The 19,488-nt window shown below is 49.6% G+C and overlaps 1 protein-coding gene across 3 annotated transcripts; it reads right to left on the reverse strand.

Moving 5' to 3' along the window:
* Window positions 1-4,545: 4,545 nt before the first annotated feature.
* Window positions 4,546-19,386, reverse strand: ELK1 (ETS transcription factor ELK1). Of its 3 annotated transcripts, none has more exons than XM_055338511.1 (6): window positions 19,165-19,386; window positions 10,898-11,141; window positions 8,226-8,675; window positions 6,746-7,192; window positions 6,004-6,105; window positions 4,546-5,918 (listed from the first exon to the last, which is right to left on the reverse strand). In XM_055338511.1, the coding sequence occupies exons 2-6, from the start codon at window positions 11,105-11,107 to the stop codon at window positions 5,820-5,822; spliced, it is 1,308 nt and encodes a 435-aa protein (XP_055194486.1). In that variant the 5' UTR covers window positions 11,108-11,141; window positions 19,165-19,386; the 3' UTR covers window positions 4,546-5,819. The 3 variants fall into 3 exon arrangements, with proteins under 3 accessions (XP_055194486.1, XP_055194485.1, XP_055194487.1); XM_055338510.1 differs by having other exon boundaries at window positions 10,898-11,171; XM_055338512.1 differs by lacking the exon at window positions 19,165-19,386 and having other exon boundaries at window positions 10,898-15,180.
* Window positions 19,387-19,488: the final 102 nt, after the last annotated feature.

The following is a 19,488-nucleotide window of genomic DNA, read 5'->3' on the forward strand; positions in this document are numbered from 1 at the left end:
GTCATGCAGGGTCTCTGCACTTCTCTCCTGGTACCCCTGCCCCGAGCCTCCTGCCCCACTCTCCCTTCCCTATTTCCTGCCTCACCCTTGATCCAGTTTTGTCACTGTATCCCCAGCACCCACATCCTGCCCAGTAACCCATTACCACTGTCATTGCCCCCTTGGACACATTCTTACTAGGAAGAAATGGAGCCTAAACTTCCTAGCTGTGTGACCTTAGGCAAGTCACTTAAACCTCTCTGAGCCTCAATTTCTCCACCTGTAAAATGCAATCTCTACCACAGTGATGGGGTCAACCTCATGGGGGTGTGGAACAAGGGTGCACTGAGCTCAGTGTATCCCTCCTCATTGGGTGGAAAAGGCTTCGAGACAATTGCTTCATCCCGTTCTTTCCTGAAAGTGAGGTTGCCTGTGGTCAGTGTGGGCAGGGGAGGTCAGCAGTGGGGGGAAGTGAGAAGGGGAAGTGAGGATTGTGGGGAGAAAGGTTTGAGAATGAATTGGAGATATCACTGTCCCAGGGTTCCAGCTGGGGACTACCCCCTCTACCACCCCCACCCCTGCCTGGGGAGGGAGCCAGTTTGGCCATGTTCTGTCAGAGTAACTGGGGTAGGGGACAGCCCCATCCCTGAGCCTACAGCACAGTTTGTTGCAAAGATTGGGAGTTGAAGATTTTCAAAAATCCTCAGAATAGTGCCTGGCATACAGTAGGGGCTGTTTGTTAAATACATTGATTCAATATTTACTGAGTGCCTATTGGGTGTCAGATGCCATTCTTGGCACTAGACCGAGCAGAATAAGAGAGCCAAATATTCTGGTCCTGGAGGGGCGCTTATGCTGTAAGAGAGGAGACAGACAAAAAATGTTCCCTCTCTCATACAGGCCTTCCCCAGCTATCCTTTTGGTATGGTACCCTTGTTGCGCTGTAGCCCAGGGGCTCTTAAATCTTAGTGTGCTTCAGAACCATCTGGAAGATTTGTTCAATCGCAGAGTGCTGGGCCCCACCTCTGTTTCTGATTCTGTAGGTCTGGGATGAGACACAAAAATGAACATTTCTAACAGGCTCTCCCAGGTGACAGTGATGCTGCTTGCTGGTCTGGGGTCCACACTGTAAGAGCCACTCTAGCCACTGACACCTCTTTTTCATTGTAGATGTCATCTATAAAAATGATTCTACGTGCTCCTTCTTTTGCTGTTAATATTAAGTTCTCTTCAGCCCCTTTTCTGTGCAGGTAAAAACCAAGCTCCACGGACTTGCTCTTTTTTCTTCCTTACCTCCTTTTTTCTTTTTAAGTAATCTCTACACCGAACATGGGGCTTGAACTCACAACCCCAAGGTCCAGAGTTGCATGCTCTTCCAACTGAGCTGGCCAGGAGCCCCTCTTCTCTTATTAGCCCAGATGAGTGAGACTCCAGAGCTCACTTTTAAACCAGGAATCTCTAATGAACAAAAGGTGCCTAAAAATGTTAGGAGGGCAAGGTTTCATTTCCTCTGCATTTGTGGAAAGAGACGTACCATTCTGCAAATTAGAACAAGGTAATAGAATTTGATTTGGTCAGGTGTTAAAACTTTGTTAAGAATGTTAAGAATGTTGGTTTCATGTAATGGGCAATAGGGTGTGTTGACATCTGTATCTACTACAGATGTACTCTGTTTCCTGATCATACAGGCCTGCCTTTGAAAGTACGCTTTGAACAAAGGGGTCTTGTTAAGATTCCAAGACTTCAGACATTGTCGCTGTGTTATCCTGTGGAAACAAGCTCCCCTAGAAACCTGTGATTCTGGTTGGCTGTTTTATCTAATCACTGGTTGCCCTGGTGATAATGTTATAATCAATGTTTCCTTTGGGCCTAAACTGTATACTCCCTGGGGAAGAGGACTATAGATACTTTTGGCTTTTCCCACATTTGCACAACAAAATGACTGCAGCATTCTTATTTAGACAGAGTGAGACCATCTTATCTCATGAAATTATTGCACTGCCACCTGACGATGCATTTATCTGTTGCTTGTCCGTTGCCTTCACTAAAATACTCGCTCCCCGAAGGGCAGGTATTTGTGTCTGGTTTGGTAACTGCTGTGTCTGCAGGGCTCAATAAGCAGGTGCTGAATGAATCAATCAATAATCCAAACTCTAGAGATTCTGACAAGCGCAATGAGGCAGAGTCTGGGTTAGAGGTAAAAAGGTGGGCATTGCCAGTGGTGGGCTGTGTGTGTGTGGGAAATAGTGTCTCACATGCTGGGACTGGACCGGGCCACCCTGGAGAGGGCTTGTGAGAAGAGGGAAGGGGAATCCCAGGTGAAGCCCTGGAAACTCCAGTATTTCAAGTTTTGGAGAACTGGGAGAAGCCAGTACAGGGGACGGAGGAGGTGGTCCCAGTGGAGGAAGTGGCTTTCTCCCAGGCCTGGCACAAATCAGTGGTTTCTCATACAGTCGCATTTGGTCTTGGTCGTTTTCTTACTTTTTAAAAAAAGATTTTATCTATTTATGAGAGAGAGAGAGAGAGGCAGAGACACAGGCAGAGGGAGAAGCAGGCTCTATGCAGGGAGCCTGACGTGGGACTCGATCCCCGGTCTCCAGGATCACGCCCTGGGGTGAAGGCGGTGCTTAACCACTGAGCCACCCGGGATGCCCACCCCCCTTTTAAAAAAAATACAGTTACACATACAATTCTGGGTCTGCAGCCTCTACTAAGGTCTCTTAGGAACCAGCTCACATACATACTCTGTCCCATAGCCTCTCAGACTTTCCCTCAGTCACACACACTCAGGGGGTCATTTCTTATGTCACGGATTCCCAGTCTCCTACCAAGAGGGTCACACACACACACACACACACACACACTCTACATCTTACAGCCTTCCCTCATTTGGCCACACTCACCAACATTTCCTCTTACCAGTTTTTGACACGCACACAAACGCAGTCACACCTTTAGGTGTTTCTGCCAGTCACTGGTTTACAGCTCCTGCTGGTCTCTCTCTAAGTTTCTGGTGCAGGGACAAAATTGCCACTTCTCCTACCTCCTCACTCAAGCCCCCATCTTGCATACCCAGTCCCTGATGGTAGCTAAGGCGCACACACATACACCATCACACACTGTCACAGATGCCGTCTCAGTCACCTGGTCTCACTTCTGTTCTCAAGTGGCGTGCCACTTACCTAGGCCTTATTTACAGCCTTTAATTGTGTCTTGCAAAGACCTTTACACATACCCACACCATTAGCTTCTCAGCTGCCATTGTGGTCACCTTTCCTCAGTTAGCCTCTGCCATCTGTGGTCACAAACTCCCAACTGCCGAGGGACTCTCCAAGTCTCTCACACACAGGCTCCTCCGGCCTGCGTCAGTGCTGTACACCACCCTTTCCTTAGCAGGGATGCTCAGACACAGCTACGGCCTCACCCACTTCTCCCACACGCCCACCCCACCAGTCTCCCAGGGCCTCATTTTCCCAATTCTTCACACACAGAGAGCCTCTGATTCAAGTCCCTCATGAGCTGTTCCACACACCCACTAATGTGCTGCTTAGCCATTGGTTTCCACTCAACACGGTGCCACGTGCCTTCTCGGCTCTTGCTCCAGACACCTCTGTGTTCTCCCAGACTGGTTCAGTCCTCACCATCCTTTTCCCTTGTGCTGTCTCAGTCCCTGAGCCTCTGGCCTAGACTGGTGTGGTAACTGTAATCAATCTGCCACTCGCCTCTGGTACACACATGTATGCATGTGAATGAGGCGCGCGCGCACACACACACACACACACACACACACACACACAAGCTTACAGCCTCATACTCCCCCAGTCAGAGCCAATTTTTCTCAGTTTCTGACATAGTCCTTGCTGGTCTCACATGAATAGTGTCCACATGCACGATCACGTGTTCTCAAATCTTGTGCCTCACAGCCATTTTCTCTCACACAGTCAACTCTTTTCCGTGAGGCTGCCTTGCATGGAGCTTCACTCATGGTCATCTTCAGAACACAGTTGGCTGCTTATTTACAGCGAAGTTCCTTGCTTGCACACGGTCCCTGACCATCTTCCCCCACACCTTCCTCATGCTCACGCAGGCTCAAGCGTCCTTTTGGTCACTCGGTCTGTCCTGCTCACCATCATCAGCCCATCCAGTGGTGTCTGAGGTACAGTTCCCACTACCGTTGCCATTAACAGGACTTCACACATACCTCCAGCCTCTTGTAGGGTGCCTTAGTACGCAGCGAGTCTCACAGTGATCTGACACACAGCTGTAATTTCTTATGATGACATGGACACATCGTCTGTGGTTTCAGCGGCCACACTCTATCTCACACACACACACACACACACACGGCTCCACACGCATACATACGTGATCACAGCTTTCCACATTTTTCTCTTCTTTGCACACCTAGTTACAATCTGCAGTCTCTCCAGCTATTTCCTGCACACACTGTCACGCTGTCTCTTGCAGTCAATCTCACACCTTCACTGCCTTCCACATAAAGTCATGCCTGTCACAGTCAGTCCCAATGGCTTCAAGGAAAGAAAAAAAGGCTAGCAGCCTCCAGTATCACCTTTAAAAATATATATTTACAGGAACAATTCCCCATTCTCTGGGACTCTTAGAAAAAAAAGATCCATTTTTGGGGAAGTAAAACAAACAGTGGAGACAGGTGTAGCACCGTCCCCCAAATCACCAACCCCCAGGTCCCCAGGCCTGGGCTGGGCCGGTGCTGACAGGAGGTGAGCCCAGGAGTCCTTTGAACCCACCCTCTCCAGCCTGGAATTCAGATAGGACAGGCTTTATGTCCCCCATTCCTCCCTCCCAACTCCAGGGACACTTAAAGGGTCCTTTGTACCCGCCCGCAGGAAATTGGGGGGCTGGGAGGGAGGGAGCTGAAAATACACGTTTGGTATCAAAAATAAACACTTGGGAGTGGCAGGAAGATTCCTCCCCCAAATCCCTTCCTTCCCACCCACCGCATCTCAGATATAGGAAGAGATGCTCCCCTCTCCCCTATTGAAAAGCCCTGTTTAAAAATAGATTATACTATCAAAATGGCAGGGGGTAGGGGACAAGGAGACCTGGAGTACTGGCTGGAGGGGCCCCCCAGACGGGGACCACTCCCCAAAAAAACCCTCCATTGGGAGGTAACAGGCAGGACTCCAGGAGTTTGGCAGATACAGGAATGGCTTCTCAGGGGGAGAAGAACAAAAGGAGCATTCCTCCCTGGCCAAAATGGTGGTATCTGAGAGAAGGCTGGGGAGGTGGAAATTCCTATTTCTAGAGTGTGTCTTTCTTGGCCAAGGCTCCCAAACCGTTAAACGGCACAATTTCTTCCTGGACCCTTGGGTATGGCCAGGAATAATAAACTACAACAAGCTATCTCTTCTACCCACACCCCAAAATGGAGACAGGGCTCCCTCAGCTTCCCAAGCACAGGCTGAGAAATAAATAAAGAAAGGTCCTTCTCAAGCCAGACCCCGATTGTCTCATCTTGGGGAGAAAATGTGGAGATGGGGGAGATGTCCTCACCAACCCCCCCCAGAAGGGTTGGGCCAGGCTCCTCCCAGTGGCCTTCAAAAAATAAATAAATAAACCGTCTCCACCAATGCAGTAGAAGACGTGTAAGGGCGGCCACTGAGGAACTGACCAAGAAGAGAGAAGTTGTATGTTTCCTGTGGAAGGGTTATTGAGAGATCCTTCCTAGAATCCCTACCCCACCACAGCTAGAGCACAAGTCTGTCAGCTGAACTATGTTTCTCCTTGAGACGGCTGGCTGGAGAGAAGTTCAGGGCCATGGATGGAGTGACCCCAGAAGGGGGTGGTGGTGGTGGTGGTAGTCATGGCTTCTGGGGCCCTGGGGAGAGCACCACGGGGGTTGAGAGGCCATCCACGCTGATGGAAGGGATGTGCACCTGGGCGCTGCCACTGGACGGAAACTGGGGACAGAAATAGGGAAAGATCACGGATGGGGGCCATGCTAGGGTCTCTCACCCTGTACAATATGGGGGAAGGGGATCCTACCTGGAAGGAGAGCTTGGCTGGACTACGGGGTGCAATGGGACTCAGGGTGCTCCAGAAGTGAATGCTGGGGGGCAGCGAGCTGGGTGTCAGCAGCACCGGGGTCTGTGGGGGAACAGATGGTTGGAGCTCAAGTGAGTAGAGGGCAGGTGTGGGAAAATGGAAGGACCTTGGCTCCTGTCCCACCAGATTTCCAGCTCAGACATCTGAGATCACCCTCCCAAAGTGCACAGGCTTACACCCTAACTACTAAGGTCAAGCCCATGACACCTCTCCCATGTCACAGACAGCCCCTCCCAACTCCGGAGAGCCCACCTCTAGCTTCATTGGGCGAGATCACGTATAAGACCCCATCCACATGTCGCTTTTAAACCTCACAATCACTATCCCATCAGCTTAGGATCAACTTCCAACTCAGATCCCCCCAACCCATACACCTCCCAGGAAATCCGCTAAGAAAACCCCAGACCAAAAAGCCCCATGCAGGTTCCCCAAGCCACACTCCAACCCAGAAAAGTTCCCGCCCCCAGCCTCGCGGTCTCCGCCCACAAAACTCCCCAGACCCGTCCTTCATTCCAGCCCATCCTTCAGCAGGGGAGACTAGCCCGCCCTTCGCTAATCAAGCCCCGTCCCTCCAGCCAATCCCCCTCGAAGGCTCCACCCTCCCGCTCACTCAGGGATAGCCACACTGGCCCTTGCAGTCTAGCTCCTTTCTCACCCGCCCCACCTCTTCACAGGCACTCACCAATGTGTGCGTAGGTAGCAGGGACGGGGTCAGCGCTGGCCCCGGCGCCTGCAGCCCGGAGCCAGTTCCTGATCCTGGAGTCCTTTCGGGTCCTGGCCCACCCAGCAGGCTCGGGCTGAGTGGGAGCTCCAGGTCCCGGGGCTTCCGGCCCTTCTGAGGCTGGGCGATCTCTGTGCTGGAAGCAGCGGAAGCCGCGAGGCCGCCCACCTGCGCTGCAGTCTCCATGACGACCGCGGGCAGCCGGGTCGGCACGCCCTCCGCAGGAGGGACTTCCGGCCCGGCCTTAGCGGCTTCCTGCACAAACCCCGCCTCCCCACCGACTGCGGCTTCCAACTCTTCCTTGGGCCCGTCCACTTTCACTTCTGGGGGCAGTGGCCTGCCCAACCCAGGCTCCACATTCAGCTCTTCTGATTTAGGGTTCTGGGCCTCGGGTGGGGTCAGGATGACCTGGAAGAGGAGTGGGGGGCGGGCAGAGGGGTGCGTAAGGATTGCTGGGTTAGTGAAGCCAAGGACTTGTCTTGGAAAGTACGACTTTGTATTCTGGGGGGGGGGGTGCATGACTACACATCAAGGCAGGTCCAAGAGCAGGAGGTGGGGCTTTGTCAAGGATGTGAAGCTTCTTCTGGCAGCTTCTCTTTGGGGACAGAGCTTCCCCTAAGGGTGGGCCTCGTGGAGATACTGCCCTCATTCATGAAAGCAGTGGTTCTCAAAAATTTGCTTTAGTAGCATGTGCCTCATCTGGAAACTTCTTTTAAAAAAAAAAAACGAATTCTTGGGACACTTGGGTGGCTCAGTGGTTGAGTGTCTGCCTTTGGTTCAGGGCATGATCCCCAGTCCAGGGATTGAGTCTCGCACAGAGGGAGCCTGCTTTTCTCTGCCTATGTCTCTGTCTCTCATGAATAAATAAAATCTTAAAAAACAAATACAAACGAATTCTTGTGCTCATCGCAGATCCATATAATGAGAAACTTTGAGGGGCAGGCCCCAGAAATCTGTCATTTAAATAAAAAGCCCCCCAGGTGATTCTTTTTTTTTATTTTTTTAAATTTTTTTTTAAATTTTTTTTTTTTTTACGATAGTCATACAGAGAGAGAGAGAGAGAGGCAGAGACACAGGCAGAGGGAGAAGCAGGCTCCATGCACCGGGAGCCCGACGTGGGATTCGATCCCGGGTCTCCAGGATCGCGCCCTGGGCCAAAGGCAGGCGCCAAACCGCTGCACCACCCAGGGATCCCTCCCCCAGGTGATTCTGATGGACACTAAGGTGAGAGAACCTATGCATTAAGCAAATAAATTCAGGGCACCCTGCCTAGCTTAGTACTTGTATGGCTCTCCTTGGTAACCCCCTCTCCCAAGGAACCTCTGTGTCCCTCCTTCCACTATATCTAAATAGGATGTTTATGTCCCTTCTACCAGCACCCCTCCTCATCTGGGAACTGTACATCCACTCTCTTACTGAATTTCCATACTCCAGTCCTTACCTGCAGAGGCAGGCCAGCCTCCTCCGCCTCCAGGCAGGCCTCCAAGGGGCTTGGACTGGTGTTCCTGCTCCCAGACGGGGGCACTGCTGCTCCTGAAGGGCCGGTGTTGGGGAGCACTGAGGCAGGCCGAGGATGAGGGGGTGGCTGTGGCTGTGGCTGCAGGGACTGGATGGTGAAGGTGGAATAGAGGCCTGAGCGCATGTATTCATTGCGGCTGCTGCGCGCCAAGCCACCGGGGCCTGCCATTCCTGTACCCTTGGGTGGGCCCGATTTCCCCGAGGCAGGATCCCCGGGGACAGCATGTACAGTGGCGGGAGCCACATTAGCCACAGTAGAGGTGATAGACACCTCGGGCTGTGGTGGGCAGTCCTCAGTGGAGCACCTCGCGACTTCCGGGTAGGATACAAACTTGTAGACAAATTTCTGGCCGCTCACTTTGCGGATGATATTCTGGGAAGGGAGGAGACAGGATAAAGGACCTTAGAAGAGAGGACCAGAGTGGAGGGAGGATATGGATGAGGGGGCAGAGGGGTGTGTCTCCTAGGGTCCTTCTTTCCCCTCTCCTGTCTTTTTACATATACGCTATTCCTCCTCTGTCTGCTCTTGATTGGGTATCCCCCACCCCGGCTGACTTCTTACCGGTGTCTTTCCCAATCTGGGGACTTCTCCCTTCTCCTTCTGTTTCTACTCCTCTTCCCCATTGTGATTCCCCTCTCTGTATTCTTCCCAGTTTCTCTCCTTTCTCTCTTCTCCCTTCCACAGCTCTTCTTTTAGCCTACTGCCCTTTTCCCCTTGCCCGGTCTCCATTCTGTGGCTCCTCCCCATCCATCCCTCTCATCTCCTCATAGCTCTTCATCTCCATCTGTCCAATCCCCCACCCCCACATCCTGTGGTCGCACTCCATAGTGGGGCCCACCTAGGAGTCAGTGCAGGAGCAGGCTTTCTTCCTGGCTCCAGGAACCAGGGGTGTCTGTGGGCTAATTGGGCCCAGGCCTTGGGGGTGGTTGCCAGGGCAGTTGTGGAGTGTAGCTGATGCAGCAAGACAAGAAAATGAAGTAACTGATGTAAATATTGGAAGAGACAAAATTAAGATTGAAGAATGCCGGGATGAATTATTAACACAGAGGATTATTTAAAGCTATTGGTCTAGATGTAGAACAGGGCAAGGTCACTAGGGGGAGAACAGGCTGAGAAGCCTCATTCTTTTGTTTTTGTTTTTGTTTGGGGGCTTTTTTTTTTTTTTTTGGTTGTCATAGTTTATTTCTTGTTCTAGTTGTAACTGAGGAGCCTCATTCTTAGTACTATGGTACGGGTTTAGGCTAAGGCAATTAGAAAATGAAGTGACTGATAGCAACTAAGATAAGGCCATTAAAGTACTGGCATACATATTGGGGGGAATCTCGAGGCTGGCAGGGTGGATCGCAGAACATGTTTGGAATATTACAGGATAGGTCTGGAGGGTCCCAGGGATGTTGCGGTGGTCTCAAAGCACAGAATGAGGCAGCCTCAATATTGTTTTGGAGGTTTCAGCTAAAGGAATAAAATATGAGAAATCAGAGAATCAAATAAATGCTATAATTTATGGCGTGTAGCATAGGTCTAGGGCTGTTGTGGGGGACAAGAGGCATCTGGGGGGCACTAGGGTATCCTAAAGACATCTTAATGCTGGTCAGGTATGTCACAGGGTGGGTTTGTGTTTTTCAGAAAAGGAATGAAAAGGGATATTCATTAATGTTTTGGAAGTTTCAGATAAGAAAGAAAATGAAATAGCTGGTATGTTGTCAGGGAGGAGAAATCCAGCACCGGTCTGGGAGTCTGAAAGGATGAGAAAAATTCAAAGTTTTAGCTATAGGAGTAAGATGATAAAATAATACACACTGATGGGATGCCTGGGTGGCTCAGTGGTTGAGCATCTGCCTCCAGCTCAGGGCATGATCCCAGGGTCTTGGGATCAAGTCCCACATTGGTCTCCCCACAGGGAGATTGCTTCTCCTTCTGCCTAGGTCTCTGTCTCTCTGTGTCTCTCATGAATAAATAATTAAAAATCTTCAAAAAAATACACACTGGGATGGACCAGCATTGCTCTAAAAATGCATGAGAATAGGGTATAGACCTGCACTGTACATATTGTTTTGGAGGTTTCAGCTAAAAGAATAAGAGAAGAAAATAATTGATAAAAGTGTTCTGGATCCCACAGCATGAGGTAAGAAAAGGTTAGTACAATATTGTAATAGACATTCTAATGCTGGGAATAAGAATATTCTGGAATAAGAGTAGGTTATGAAATAACTGAAGAAGTCCAGGATTGGTCCAGTTACAGAAGGCAGGAGGAGAAAGAGTCATTATTAATGGTGCTTTTGTAATTTTTAGCTATAGGAATAAGAAAATGAAATGTGTGGGGTGTGGTGGAACAGTATGACTTTGAGGGCCTCAGAAAGTGGGTTAGTAGGGGTCAGTATTAATAATACTATGAAGGTTTCAGCCAAAGTAGTAAGACAAAGAAAATACCTGAGATAAATGTTTGAGGTGCCCAAACATTGGTCTAATAGTACGAGAGGATAGGGTAAAAAATAGTAAACTCTGTTTTCAAAGTTATAGCTATGACAAGACAAGAAAATGGAATAACTGCCATAAAAGTTGGTGGTTCCCAGTCCTGGTTTCAGAGGCCTTACCTTGTCATAGTAGTACCGCAGGGCCCGGCTGAGCTTGTCATAATTCATGTTGGTCTTGTTCTTACGCAGCCCCCACAGCCGGGCCACCTCCTCAGCATCCACCAGCTTGAACTCACCGCCATCCCGTGAGGTCCAGGAGATGATGTGGCCATTGCCTTGCTCTCTCAGCAGCTGCAGCAGAAACTGCCACAGCGTCACAGAGGGGTCCATCACTGGCGGAGTGCTCACGCCATCCCAGGGGTACCTGGAGGGCAGATAGCTCAGAGCTGAGAGGCTGAGAACACAGAAGGAGGCAGAGGTCAGCAAGAGGAGGATTCCTTTCTTGCCTTCTTGTCTCCACCTCTGTCCCCAAAGCCTACCATCATTCCCTAAACACCTTCCGACTAAATTCTAAGCCCCTCAGCCTGGCTTTAGAGACTCACCAGAATGGTAGGAGACTTTTGGAGACAAGAGGACATTGTGAATGTATTTTGTATGTGGGACAAATATGCATCTTTGGGGGCCAGAGGGCAGACTATGGTAGGGAAAATAATGCCCTCTCAGAAATGTCCATATCCTAATCTCTGGCACTTATGAGTGTGTTATGTACATGACAAAAGGAACTTTGCAGATGAACTTAGAGTTATAATAGTTCCCTCTTATCTGAGGGGGATCCGTTTCAAGACCCTCAGTGGATGCCTGAAACTGTGGACAGTACTAAATCCTACATAGACTATGTTTTTTCCTATAAATATACACAGTTTATGTATAAGTTTAATTTACAAATCAAGCACAAGGGATTAACAATACCTGAACAATTATGGCAATATACCATGATAAAAGTTATGTGAATGTGCTCTCTTTCTCAATATCTTATCGTTCTGTACTCACCCTTCTTCTTATGATGATGGGAGATGATTAAATACCTACATAATGAGATGAAGTGAGGTACTGACGTAAGCACTATAACACAGTGTTAAGCTACCACTGACCTTCTGATGATAGGTCAGGAGAATCATCTTCTCCTTGACCACGGGTAACTGAAACCATGGAAAGCAAAGCTGTGGATAAGGGGGTATTACTGTACGGACCTCAGGGAGATTGTTCTGGATTGTTTGAGTGAGCTGAATCTAATTGCAGAAACACTTACTAAAAAAAAAAAAAAAGGAAGAGGCAGAAAGAGAGCTCAGAGAGATGCAAGGACAGAAGAGGCAGGAGAGATTCAAAACATGAGAGGGACCTGATTTGCCATTACTGGCTTTGAAGCTGGAAGAACAGAGCTCCAGCCCAGGAATATGGTTGGCCTCATAAATGTGGGAAGGACCCTCAGCTGACAGTCAGGAAACAGAGACCTTAATCCTACAACCTCAAGGAACTGAATTCTGCCAGCAACTCGAATGAGCAGGAAACAGGTCATTCCCTGGAGCCGCCAGGAAGAAACACAGCCCTGCCCACACCCAGGTTGCAGCCTGGTGAGGCTATGTTGGACTTCTGACCTCCAGAGTGCCAAGATAATAGTTTGCATTGTTGTTTTAAGCAGCTTGTGACTTGTGATCATTTGTCACAGCAGGAGTTGAAAGCTAGTATAGTGGGGATCCCTGGGTGGCTCAGCGGTTTAGCACCTGCCTTCAGGCCAGGGCCTGATCCTGGAGTCCCAGGATTGAGTCCCACATCAGGCTCCCTACATGGAGCCTGCGTCTCCCTCTGCCTGTGTCTCTGCCTCTCTCTGTCTCTCATGAATAAATAAATAAAATCTTTTTTAAAAAAAGCTAGTATGGTGCTCCTCACCTGAACGTTTTCATTTGCATCCTCTGTTACACCAGACATGAAGTTTTCTAGGAGGTTCCTTCTGCTAGCACATTGCAAAAGCTGTTTACTCTGTGGGGCTCCCTTCTTCTACCTAGAAGTCTTCCCCATCATCTGAGTTCCAGCCACAGGAGTCTTGCCTTTCTGAAGCCTTCCTGAAACTTAGTGCCTGCTCCCTCTGCTTTGCATTCCTCAGGCCTCTTACTGTCTGTATTCTCCTTCTTGATAACAGCAAAGACTAACATTTGTTGAGCTCATAATACTTGGCTGGCATTGTTCAAATCAGACAATATGGCCTACCAGACCATAGCTCAGGCTCTAGGGCTGGATTGCCAGGATTGGAATCCTGATTCTGCTACTTATTAGCAGTGTGACCCTAGGCATATTCTTTAAAATCTTTCTACCTCAATTTTCCCATCTGTAAAATAGGGATAATAACACACTCACCTGTAAAATAGGGATAATAATAATACCGAGTTCATAGAGTTATTTTACAGATTGAATATATTGTGCCTGGAGTGTGAGAAGCTTTTAATGTAGTTTCCAATTTGTTCATAATTCCTTATCTGCTATTCCAAAATCCCCAAAGCGCTAAAAACAAAACTTGGGGCACCTGGGTGGTGCAGTCGGTTAAGCGTCTGACTCTTGGATTCTGGCTCAGGTCATGATTTTAGGGTTGTGGGATCGAGTCTCTGCATCTGGCTCTGTGCTCAGTGTCCCATCAGCTTGGGATTCTCTCTCTCCTTCTCTCTCTGCCCCTCTCCTCTGAGCACACACCAGCTCTTGCTCTCAAATAAATAAATCTTTGAACAAACAAAAAAAAACCCCTTCTTTATAACCCTTTGGGCAGCAAATCCAGATGTAAAATGAACAAGGCCCTTCCTGGTCTTTATTGATTCTCACTTAGCATGATCGCTCAAACATTCTGCTACAGAAATCTGAATGTGGCTGATTACTGAGCCCACTGAGGGGGTTATGTAACATCTTGTATGTGCCCCTTGCCACCTTTCTAAAATCTGAAAAATCTGAAATTCTGAAACACATCTGGCCCCAAGCGTATTGGATGAGGGCATGTAGATCTGTACTGCTATTTTTATAGGTACTGACTCATTTATCTTTCATCACAACTCTGGAAAGTAGGTGCTCTTTATTATCACTCATTTACAGAGGAGGAAGCGGAGGTACAAAATGTCCAGATGACGTCTATGGGCCACAGAGTGTAAGTGGCACAGCCAGGCTTTAGACCCATGCAGTCAGATTCCAGTCGTCGTCGTCTAAGCATGTAACCATTAGGCAAACCTGCCCTCCATGCTGCTCCCTCAGCATGTCCTGTAGAGAACAGGACCCTCCCTGTTCACTGCAGCCCCCCCCTCCTCCCATAACTGCCCTCTTCGCTGAGGGTGAATTGGAAGTAAACACGAAGCTTCCTATTCCTGAAGGAATGAGCTTTCATCAGTCAACTGTTCACTGGCTGGGACTGTTGGATTAAGAATAAGACCTTCCAAACCAGGTTTCAAAGAACCTTTCTCTGTTATTTGTAGCTTCATTCTTTAATATGTAAGGAAATACACAGTATATGATCCTTTCTCGTGTCGGAGCGCTTAATGAAGTTGGCTGAGCAGACACAATTTTGGGCTATTATGCAAGTCACAAAGCCACGGAGTGTCCACATTTGAGAGTCCTGTCATCAGAGACTTCACTGGGTTTACTTCAAAGACCTGCTTGTTTCAGAGCACACAAAGAGTTCAGTGTGACTCCTGGTGGTGAAGACAGGCAATTTTACTAGTTCCTCTTTTGGCTGCAACAGGACCTACCCATTAAGGGAAAATCTGACCGGCTGCGCCAAGCCTCAACAGCACACAGGGTTTTGTATTTTGGTTATTACTGTATTTCCCACCTGACCCCTAATAAGTGTCCTAGTAATCTGCCTTACTCAGATGGGTTTACTTCTCTGTCTCGTTCATTTAGCGAGCATCTTTGAGCGCCTCCTGTGGGGTCAGCACCTATTGAGTGCCTCCTGTGAGCGCCTCCTGGAGATACAGCAGTGAACAAAACAGAAATCCCTGCTCTTGGGGAATTCATGTTTTAGTGGGGAAGACCGTCAGAAAAGAAGAGAAAGGAGTGAAAGAGTACGTCAGCTGGTGAGAAGAGCTATGGAAAAAAGTGAAGCAGGGGAGGAGTTGTTATTTTTGAAAGGGTAGTCAGGGGAGGGTTAGGCACTGCACAGGTGACATCTGAGCAAACACCTAAATTAAATGAGGCAAGAGAGTCAGGTCTGTGATGACGCGGGCAGCAGGTGGATCCAGGCAGGGTGAATGACCCTGAGGCTAGACCACACTGGGCAGGTCAGAGGAAGACAGTGGAGCAGGGCAAGGTCAGAGAGGAGGGAGTAAGCGTGCAAAAAAGTAGCAGGAGGTGAGAAGAGAAGGGCCGTGGGGCCCAGACTGAGTGAGGCTTTCTCAGGCCCTTGTGCAAGGACTCTGATGCTGGCTGAGAGAAGAGCCACAAGGGGGTCATGAACGGGGGGGGGGGGGGGGACCAGGCCGTGACTTGCATTTTAACAGGATCCTTCTGGCTGTTATGAGGAGAACCGAGTGTAGGGGCTGAAGAGGCTACTGTGACAGTCCAGGTGAGACTTGCAGTGGAACTGCTGGGGGAATGGCTGACTTCTGGATGAAATATGAACACAGAGTGAGCAGTGTTTGCTGACAAAGTATGAGGCAGGGAAGGGAAGTGAGAGACAACAGCAAGGGTGAGTCTAGGTTTGTGACCTGGTCGCCTGGAAGGATGGAGCCAGGACCCACGGAACCGGGAGCACCACAGGAGAGCTGATTTTGAGGCAAGGTCAGGAGGTCAATTTTGGAGATTGTCTCAGAGGCCTGTTAGACACCTGTATGTATGCTGTGAGTAACAACAGTGGTTTTAAGAACAGTCATACAACTATTTTCCTGTGTGTCACACATCGTTTTGAACATTTAACTCATGCAACCATCACAGTCACACTGTGGGGTGGGATTATGATCCTCCCATTTTCTAGATGAGGAAATAGAGGCATAGAGTTTAGTCATTTGCCCAAAGTCATGCAGCTGGAAGTTGGCAGAACTGGGGTTCAAAGCTGGGCAGTCTGGCTGCAGGTAGAGATCCTAGCACTTTACAATACCAGCTCTCTATCAAGAGAGACAGAGAGGGAAGACCCTAGAGGGTGAGTGGGGAGGGTTCCCTGAGAAGAGACACGTGAGCAGAAACGGGGAGGATGGGAGGTAGCTAGCCATGTGGACATCTGTGGACATTGTGTACAACGACTCTAAGGTGGCCATGAGCTTGGCACTCTACATCACAGGCATGGTGAGCTCACCCATTTCCCACCTCTGAGGCTATGTACGTGCCCTTCCCCTTTCTCATGCCCGATAAACTCTTTAATCATCAAATTCTGCTATCTTCCAGACAGAATGAATCCTTCCTCTGTGTGATCCAATGTGCTGAATAAACTGTCTGCTCTTGCAGATCTGTTCTCTCTGGGCCTTTGGTCTCCCACTCCTCTGCCTTGTTCTAGCTGTGCAACCTTGAGCAAGTTACTCAACCTCTCTGGGTCTGTTTCTGCATCTGTAAAATATCTTCAAAATATACTAGTCTTAAAGGCTTTTGTGAGGATTTAGTGTCAATACATGTAGAGGACTTAGAAAAGTATCTCTGGCATGTGGTAGGCACTCGACAAATGTTAGTTAGCTCTTAGCTTGTCTATCAGCCTTCACCCTCCCACCAGCCTCCAACCTTATGTATCACCACGGCCTATACCATCTGGCTCCCATCACCGCTCTGACCTTGCCTCCTGCTTGCCTGCCTGCCTGCCTGCCTGTCTCCCTCCCGCCCTCTGCTCTGCTCCAGCCACACTGGCCTCCTTCACATTTCTTGAATGCACTAGGCACAGTCCCACCTCAGGGCCTTTGCACTGGCTGTTCCTTCCACCCCCAGAACACTCTTCCCCTAGATATTTTGTCTTCCTCCCTGATCTCCTTCAGGCCTTAACTCAAGGGTCACCTTCTAAGTAGAGGCCTGCCCAGTGCCCAAGATTTCAATCACTCCCGTACTCTCCCTGTCTTCCCGACTTCACTTTCCTCCTTAGCGCCTAACATACTATCTAATTTTACTTACTGTTTTATTTATATAGTCCGTCTCCCCCACTTTTAGCAAACATCTGCTCCACAAGGGCAGGGATTTCTGCCTGTTCTGTTCCTTCCCATATCCCCAGCACCTAGAAGAGTGCCTGGTACTCAGTAGGTGCTAAATGTTTACTGAATGAACAGTCCCAACTAGCTTCTTTAGCTAGCTTTCGTATACCCTCTTCATCTCCAACCCTTCCCTCCCCTTGCACCCTGATTTGTCTGAAATAATATTTTTCACCTTCATGCATGCAACAAATTCTTATTGAGCACCTAGTATATACTAAGTATATTTACCCACCAGTAAATAAGCAGACAAAAAAACTAAACCCTCATTGGACTGACTGTTCTAATGAGGAGAGACAGTGAACTGGTAAACTACACAGTGTGTCTGATAGTGATGAAGGGCAAAGGGGACCACTACCGCAGAGAAGGAACCTGAGTCCTGTTAAGTATGTAGGTTCAGATGATCAGGGGCAGGCTGACATTTGGATAGAACTCTGAAAGGACTCACATACAGATCAGGGGAACGACGTTATTCCAGGCAGAAAATATAGCCAATGCACAGGCCCTCAGGCTGGGCTGTATCTGGTGTGTTTGATTTGAGGATGAGTGAGGAGCTTTGTATGGCTGGAACAGAGTCAGAGGGACAAGGTGCAGGAGGTGCAGCCAGAGAGGTTACTTGTCTTATTAACTCTCAGGTATGTTCACACTGGAGGGGATTCTGGTTTTGATGCCTCCATTTTACAAATGAGGAAGCAGGTGTGGAGAGAAAGTGGTTAAATCACTCAGATCATATGGCTGCTGCGATTGCGGGTGGATGGGTGCTGAGAAAAGGTGTGGAATAGAGACAGCTCTGCAGGCGGGGGGAAACTAGCAAAAACAAAAGCTTGGAGACAGGAGGTGCTTTGTTTTTTAAGGAGTGGGGTCTCATGTGGCATAGGATGAAGTGAGAGAGGGGATCCTCAAAAATTATTCTGTGTTCTGAGGGGCAACCTAACTGGGTACTTACCTCTGAATAACGTATCGAGCCCCTTGTGCCGAACTTTCCTGAGTACCTGTCTCAAAGGATTGTGGTGAGGACGAAATGAGGTCACGGATATAAAGCACTTTGCCAGGTACCTAGTAGGTGCTCAATAAACGTTAGCTCCTAATGGCATTATCGCTATCTTGAATGCATCCATTTATTGCAGTGAGGCAGAATGTCTTAGGGATTAATGATGTGTACGAGGGGGGTGTGTTCTAGAGTAAAAAAGAGCCAGGTTCAACAAGCACACAGAATGATCCACCATTAAGAAGAGAGGGAGCAGGGAAGGCCATGGACTGATCCACCACAAGGAAAGGAGGGACAAAATAAAAGCACCCTCCTGGAGAAGGGATTACAAAGCACTGGACTCAGGGGAGGGTATGGGGGTGTGTGCCTGGATGCAAGCACATGGGGAACAGGAAGGCCAATGAACAGATCCACTGCAAAGGCGGGGGTGGAGGGGAGTGCAAAGGCTCATCTTCTTTATGGGGGGCAAGGGGAGCAGAAAGGCACGCTGCACAAGAGTAGATGGGGTGAAATGCCATCACACGGGCTGATTAAAAGGAGAAGGGAACAAGGCCATGGAATGAGCTACTGAAAATGGGGAGTTCAAAAACACGAAACTGACCCACTATTAAAAGGAAGAGAGAAGCCCAAGGGCTGGAGAAACAGTCTGGAAAAAAAAAAAAAAGAGGCTAGGGCAATGGGCTGATAACGACAAGGGATGTGGATACTAGAATTCAGACCGATACACTGTAAAAGATAAAACCATGGGACTGATGCACTGGGGGACTGGAGGAGGCAGGAATACAACTTCACAGATTAACTCACTGTTAAAGGGGGTGCGGGGGGGTGCACCACGCCATGGACTGATTCACTACAAGGAACAGAACTACAAGGCCACAGACGGGGCCCTTGAAAGTTGAGGACAGGAGAAAATAAACAGTCAGATGCACCTTCTGTCAAGGAGGGACAATGCCCGAGGCAGCTCCCCTCTAAGTGGGGGTGGGGGCGGGGCAGGACCACGGACGAGTCCACTGTAAGGTGGGGTGGGGAGAACTATAAGCACGCGGACCGATCCATTATAAAACAGGAAGGGGGGTCAAGCCACGGTCAGATCGACTACAAGGGGCGAAGGGAGGGGACAATACCACAGGCAGGTCCACTAGCCGTGGCGGTGGCGGTGGGCAGTTGAACACCAGCAGGCCATGGGCCAAGCCACATCCCTCGCGCGGGGGCGGGAAGGATACGTGGGGTCACGGACGGGCCCTCCACCCTCCAGGCCCCGGGCTCACCTGTGTGTAGCGCAGTGGCAGTATTGGCAGCTCCGGGGGGCGGGGGCTCCATGCGCAGCCCCACCGCCCCCCAGGCCCGGGCTCCGAGGTGGCGGCAGCGGCAGCGGCGGCGGCGGCGGCGGCGGCGGTGGCGGCAGCACCTAGAAGCCGCCCCTGCGTTTCCTCACGGCTCACGTGGGCCTCTGGAGGAGGAGCCGAGCATTCCGCGGCTGGTTGATTGGACACAGCGCCTTGGCTCGACCGCGCGGCTTCCAGGGTTGGGGAGGCGGGCCCTGCCCCGCAGAGCTAGGCCATGATTGGCCCGAAGAGAACTGATGGAACGCA

Source organism: Nyctereutes procyonoides, unplaced genomic scaffold (genome assembly GCF_905146905.1).
Source record: "Nyctereutes procyonoides isolate TBG_1078 unplaced genomic scaffold, NYPRO_anot_genome, whole genome shotgun sequence".
Lineage (NCBI taxonomy): Eukaryota > Metazoa > Chordata > Mammalia > Carnivora > Canidae > Nyctereutes > Nyctereutes procyonoides.

Bases quoted from the DNA above. Each gene is read 5' to 3' on its own strand.
- ELK1 (XM_055338511.1), bottom strand. From the start codon at position 11,107: ATGGACCCCTCTGTGACGCTGTGGCAGTTTCTGCTGCAGCTGCTGAGA. The intron at 8,676-10,897 runs GTAAGGCCTCTG...CTCCCTTCCCAG, and splicing joins TGCGGTACTACTATGACAAG to AATATCATCCGCAAAGTGAG. The intron at 6,106-6,745 runs GTGAGTGCCTGT...GTTCCCCCACAG, and splicing joins TGCTACCTACGCACACATTG to ACCCCGGTGCTGCTGACACC.